Source organism: Colius striatus, chromosome 8 (genome assembly GCF_028858725.1).
Source record: "Colius striatus isolate bColStr4 chromosome 8, bColStr4.1.hap1, whole genome shotgun sequence".
Classification (NCBI taxonomy): domain Eukaryota; kingdom Metazoa; phylum Chordata; class Aves; order Coliiformes; family Coliidae; genus Colius; species Colius striatus.
Genome location: NC_084766.1, coordinates 32,350,718 through 32,356,771, shown reverse-complemented (window position 1 = coordinate 32,356,771; position 6,054 = coordinate 32,350,718). Strand labels below are relative to the sequence as shown.

The 6,054-nt window shown below is 56.6% G+C and overlaps 1 protein-coding gene across 2 annotated transcripts; it reads right to left on the bottom strand.

Annotated features, from left to right (window-relative positions):
* Positions 1-389: 389 nt before the first annotated feature.
* Positions 390-5,781, bottom strand: EMX2 (empty spiracles homeobox 2). Of its 2 annotated transcripts, XM_062001596.1 has the most exons (3): positions 5,391-5,781; positions 3,190-3,374; positions 390-557 (listed from the first exon to the last, which is right to left on the bottom strand). In XM_062001596.1, the coding sequence occupies exons 1-3, from the start codon at positions 5,779-5,781 to the stop codon at positions 390-392; spliced, it is 744 nt and encodes a 247-aa protein (XP_061857580.1). The 2 variants fall into 2 exon arrangements, with proteins under 2 accessions (XP_061857580.1, XP_061857581.1); XM_062001597.1 differs by lacking the exon at positions 3,190-3,374 and having other exon boundaries at positions 454-557.
* Between the last annotated feature and the right edge of the window lie 273 nt (positions 5,782-6,054).

Sequence of the window (6,054 nt, the reverse complement as noted above, 5' to 3'; positions counted from 1 at the left end):
ATTTTGTGGTTTGGTTGGGGGGGGGGGGAAGTTGCTTCGGCCCTTTTTTTTTCCTTTCTTTTCAAGATTTTTTTGCTCTTTTTTTTTCCCCATTTTTTTTTTTCACCTTATGCTTTTAAAAGTGGATTGCGAGAAACGGAATACCTGTCAATCACCTCGTCGCGGTGTTTTGGCTCTGATTAACAGATCCCCCCTTGCCAGATCGGTGCCGGCAATGCCACAGCTCGGACCCCTCCGGTCGCTGCACTCCCGGCCGGGACCCGCAGGTTTGATGAAGATCTTCGTGTCCCTTCCCCGCACCGCCACGCCGGGGGTTGGTGGTGGTGTGAGCCTTTAACACTTTCTGTTGGTGGGGTGCCTGGCTTTGAAAAGTCCCAAAGTGTCAGTTTTTAATCGTCCGACGTGACGTCGATTTCTTCTGGACTGGCTTGTTTGGTGGCAATTCTCCACCGGTTAATGTGATGAGTCCCTTTTTTCTTCTGTTGTGAGTCTGAACCTTCCTCTTCCAACTTTTGCCTCTTGAACTTTGTCCGTCTGTTCTGAAACCATACTTTTACCTGCGAGAGGAAAGGCACCGGCCGTTAGTCCGACGTCTGCCGGGACGCCGGTGCTTTCCGCCGCCGGCTACCCTGCCCAGAAGCTCCGCTTGCTCCGTGCCCTATCTGTACCGTTCCCTGCCTGCTCCGTGCCCTGCCCGCACCTCTATCCAACCTGGACGGTGGCGAGCAGAGCCGGAGGCACGCTGAGCCTCGCCCGCCAGACCCACGCGTGCAGGAGCCGGTGGCCGCAGCTCTACATGTGCGCTGCTCCGCTCCCCGAAGCCGGCGGGCGCGGGGCGGGCAGGGCCGAGGGCGGGAGGCCCCGTGTGCGCACCTGGCGCAGAGCCGCGGAGCTCCGGCGCACCAGTAGCCCCGCGCAGTGCCCGCGCGTGGCGCCAGGCACCCCCACGCCAGGAAAACAAAACGTGGCTGCGCAGCACCGAGCTGTCACGGCCCCGCCGTCGGGGCAACCCCCGGAGCAGCTCTCGTTACTCTGTAGAGGTGTCCCGAGGCCTCCAACAGCGGGGAAACGACCCGCGGCTGCGGCGGAGGCTGCCGGACCGGCTGCGGGGAGACCCTCGGGTCCAGCCGAGCCTGGGTGGTGGGGCAAAACAGAGCAAAGGCCTCTTCCCTCGTTCCAGAGCGGCGGGATGGGGCTAGGAGGCGGTGGAATCTTTTCCTCTTAGAAAAGTGAATAAAAATGAAAGGGAAAAAAAAAGCCCCCAAAAGAAAACCGCTCGGTGCTGCCCGCAGCGTCTCCCTGGGACGCGCCGTCCAGGAGCGATCGTAGTGAGGAGAAAGCTGGATGTGCCTTCGTAAATATCTGCCTCTGAATTGGTTCAGCGTCGAATAAATCTGACTTAACCATCCGGCAGCTGACTTCAGTGCTTTAATTACAGATAGTATTGATCTGCGAGCTATCTCCAGGGCTGGCCACACTCCTCGTAGCGGCCAAAGGTAAACATTTTTTTTTTCTTAAAGCAGTTTAAACTCTGGTTCTGTCTGAAAGTGCCTGATAAAGGCCTCAGCAAGGGGGGAAAAAGGAACTGGAGCATTTTAATAAGCTGGTTTAACCCGCTTCGCTGCCTCTTCAGAAGAGAGACCTGCCTGGCCGGACACACATCTCTGCTGCATTTTCATATTCTCCAAAAGTCCCCCATTAAAAAGCTGAGCGGGGAACAAGGGGTGAGTTTAATTTGCTTTTAGTTTGCTAATTGAAGGGGAGGACGGTTCATTTCTGCACGCTGATCTCCCAAAAGGGAGCTCATTTGTAGGGGACTGGGGGTTTGACATCCGGACAAAAGACCCCAACCAGCTTCGGAATCAAGAAGCACAAAGACCACCTTAAATACAGCTTTCCAGTGGAAATAAGCCTGTGACCAGTCCCTTGTTCGGAGAACCTCATAAGAGTGGCGATCCCTTTTTATTGTTTTGTTAGGGAGACATTTTAAAACAAAAGCTCCAACCTCTTTATTGCTTCCCCCACGAAAAGGAGTTAAAGGGAAAAAAAAAAAGTGTTACAACTTAATCCTCCCAGAGAACGCTGTGTTTACTGGGAACTTTGAACTAGGCTGCGGCTGGGTAGTTTGGCTTTTCTGGGGTGTTTTTTTGTTTTGTTTTTATTTCTTTTTTTGTTTTTTGGGTTTTTTTTAAGTACAGTGCCACATACTGTAGCAGAGACAATCCCCATCTGGAGCCCTCTCTCCACGACTCTTCTGGAAGGGCACAAAACAAAAGCCCGACACAACAACAACAACAACCAACAACAACAACCCCCCACAAACCCCAGCCTTCCTTCCGGCGAGGAGAAAACCGAGTGAAAAACGCGCTGGCAGCGGCTCGGCCGGCCGTGGGTCCCCGCCGTCGGGGGGGATGAAGCCTGCGCCCACCCTCGCTTCCAGCCACCTCCGCACTGTCCCACGCGTGTCCGGCCACAGGAGCCACCGAGACCCTCGCCCCGGCATAACCGGAGCAGAAACATCACTAAGTGTCCCTCTGGACAGACGACTGAAATAGGCTCCGGTGTGGTTCTGGCCCTCAGCCAGCTGGCGGGGGAGGGGGGGATTCCTTGTAGTTAATAATTTCTCTCCTTTTATTTTTCAACTGTACGCCCCCTTGAACAGACTCCTAGTGCTCTCTCTGCCGAGCACAGGGCTAGAAACGGGTGCAAAATCATCCTAGAAACTCTGTTTCTGTAGTAGAGTACAAGGACGAGGGGATTCTTCCCCCCCCCCCCCACCCCCTTTCTGTTTTGGGGGCTTTTTGCCTAACATTCAACTACTTCTTGAGGGTCACGTCCGTCCCGCAAAAGAATGACCAGGACCCCTTTCCCTTGCAGATGGCAGATCCCTTCCCTCTCGATCCAGGCCTCAGGCCGGGGCTCTGCAGGGAGCCCCAAACCCTGTCCCTAGCCTCGCCGCTTCCCACGCCGCGACCCCCGGCCCTTGCCGTGACTCTTAACGACGGGAGGGGATTTTATAACATCCAGGTGAGGGGGAGAGTCCTCACTCCTCTCCACTGGCTGAGGACTCGAGGCCTAAACATCCCAGAATTTCCCCTTGGTTTTGCCCGCATCTCCGGGCCGGCCGGGTGGGTTTTCCTAAGGAGATCCCAGTACTTTCGCTTTCCCCGTTCCCTACTTTCCCCATACCTGAGTTTCCGTGAGGCTGAGGCTGTGTGCCAGCTGTTTTCTCTCTGCTCCCACTACATAATGGTTCTTCTCAAAGGCATGTTCCAGTCTCAGTAATTGGGATGGGGAGAAAGCTGTACGGATCCGTTTGGGTTTCCTGGCCAGTGCGTTGTGCAATAGGAAGCTCTCCGGGCTGGTTTCATTCCCTGGGCATCAGAGGAAAACAGATTAGCAAAACACCTTCCGCAAAAGCACTCGAGAGGACTTTCTAGCTCAAGCATTTTGTTCTCCCACCATTACCCGTAGGGGAAATCTGACCAGTTTCTTTTTATTTAAGAAAAAAAAATACTTTCCGTGCCTTATTTTGTATTACATTTTCCTCCGACAAATGGAGGTGGAGGGAATAAGCAGGGGAAGGAGAGAACTGAGAGAAAATCAAATACTGAAACATGATCAGGGGAGCACTACGGGATAAAATAAAGCCAAAGAACTGGCCAGAGGCCGGTTGCGGTCGCTGCATCTCACAGCTGCCCCCTTCCCCTCTCCCACCGGTAGCCTCACTTCTTCCCTTGCTTGGTTGTTATTTCCACTCTCCTGGTGTGGCCGGGGGAGACCGGCGCTTGGTGCGGCCCCGGCCGAGCCCCCCCGTCCTCAGCCCCGGCAGGCCACCGCACTCCCGGACCGGCAGCCAGCTCCCCCGGCCTCTGCCCGCTTCCCTCTCCCAAAACTCGGCCTGGGACCTTCTTCCTGCCTCTTCCCTTCGTTTTTCGGCTGTGTTCCCCGAAGCAGGGGCTCCTGCCGCCGCCGTGGCCCTGAACTGGGCGGCAAAATCAAGAAACAAACTTCGGAGAGGCCATGGCAGCTCAGCGGGGGTGGGAGAGGGGGGGAGAGGTTGCTTTTTAGCGAGTCTGTCCCTCCGGGTTGGCTCTGTGCCGCTTCTCCGGGTCGGTGCTTCCAAGGTGGGAAAAGCACCGAGGGTCTCTCTGCGTGAAAGTGCATGAAAAATCGTTGCAGGAGGAGGGTGTGTTTGAAATCAGGCTGTGGCTCAACACCAGGACATTTCCGCCTTTCATCTACCGCTCTTTACCAATCGCCTGATGGCTGCGACAAATAATTTGGTGAGCGAAACCTGTAATTTTATTCTGAGAGGGTAATAATCCATTTTGTATCTCTGTCCGCCTGGCTTCGGAGAAAGCAGCTCATTTTCCAGCCCGGGTACAACGGCTCGGCCGGGGAAATGAATATTGCAGGTGGTTTGTTTTCGTTCAGAATTAATAAATAAAAATATCGGAGGAAAAACAAAACAAAACAAAACCAACAAAACCAGGAGCAGATAGTTCCCTCCGAGCGGAGGCTGATTTGTGTGTGTGTGTATAACGAAAGAGGTAGGAGCTGGACCCATTACGGGGGAAATCGGCTCACCCTTCGGAGAAGACGCTACCGGTTGCAAAGGGTTAAACAAGGGGGATTTTATTGATCGTGCGCCATTGGATTTGGTTATTTTCCTTCAGCTGGTTATTAATGGCTTGGCAACCGGGAGCCTTTCCCTGTCCGTACGGAGGGACTCTCCCCTCTGCCCCAGCCTTGGCTCTCCGCCGCGGCCCCGTCTCCCCGCGCTACTCCGCCTCTGCGATTATTTCCTTTTCCCCCCTCTTCTCCTTTCTTTAAGTTTCCTTCCATTTCATACACCCCACTTCCCCCGCCTCGCGTCCCCGCTAACACGAGGAGCGGCCGGATTCGGGGAGGCGGCGGCGGCTCCCCGAGGCCCCGGCAGCCCGGCCTCTGCAGCCCGGCGGGCACCGCCGCCTTCCCGGGGAACTCTAAACCTGGCGACCCTTCCATTTCCCTCTCTGCGGGGTGGCTTTTTCCAGGGGCCCATCCGTAGCTTTTAATCCACCGCAACAAAAAATATGCCCCCTTCTCCCCTGTGCTTTGAATCGGGGCAAGGAAGCCGCAGAAGTCCCGGCCGGCCTTGCCTTCCCGCCTGCCCCCCTTCTCCCCGGGAAACCAAAACAAACCGGGAAAAGCAGCAAAGCAAACTGGAGCCGGAGGCGCTCGGCTCTGACAGCTCCCCAAGTTGGGTAGGCACAAAAACCTCCTGGCCCAGCCCAGCCGAGCCGAGCCCGCGGCCCCGGGCAGCGGCCGACCCGCCGCATCCGCGCCGCGGGGACCGGCAGGGGGATGGAGGGGTGGATCGGAGGGAGAAGAAAACTTGCACGTACCTTGGAACCTGTGGCCCAGATACCGGTAGCGGTGTATTAGCCAGGGGTAGAAGGTGGAGGGGTCCCTTTGCTGCGAGGCGAAGAGCGGGTGCGTAGAGTGCGAAGCGGGCAGCGGGTGGGCGGCCAGGGCGTGGGGAGGGGGGACGGGATGGACCGGCACGGCCGGATTAGGCGGGTGGGAGACGGCCTCTGCAAAGACCAAGTCCGGGTTGGAGTAGACCCCCCTGCCAGTGGAGTGGAAGCCGTTGAGAAAAGGGTTCATCGGGCTGGAATTGGCATAGCTGAGCGCCGCCGGCCGGATAGGATCCTCGGAGCGAGACGCGGGCAAGGGGCTGTCTTTGGCCACCAGCGACTCGATGGTGAAACACCGCTTGGGTGTGGGCTGAAACATGCTGCCGCGGCGAGAGTCCCCGATCAAATCTCTGCCTGGCTCTCTCTGGTGCGCGGGAGACGATCCGGGGAAGTTTGCAGCGGGGAGTGACTTGAGGAGGGATAGATACACACATAAATAGACAGGGGCTGGAGGAAAAGGAGGCAGCGGCAGCCAGCGGTACCCAAAAGGGAGACACACACACGCACCACGCGCACACACACACACACGCAAAAGTTGCTGGGAGAAGTTTCCCTCCTGCAAGGAAAAGGCGGTCGCCCCCCCCCCCCCCCC

Coding starts and splice junctions, on each gene's coding strand:
- EMX2 (XM_062001596.1), bottom strand. CDS start 5,781: ATGTTTCAGCCCACACCCAAGCGGTGTTTCACCATCGAGTCGCTGGTG. Junction 3,375..5,390: donor TCTGGGCCACAGGTTCCAAG/GTACGTGCAAGT, acceptor TCTGATGCCCAG/GGAATGAAACCAGCCCGGAG. Junction 558..3,189: donor TCAGCCTCACGGAAACTCAG/GTATGGGGAAAG, acceptor TTCCTCTCGCAG/GTAAAAGTATGGTTTCAGAA.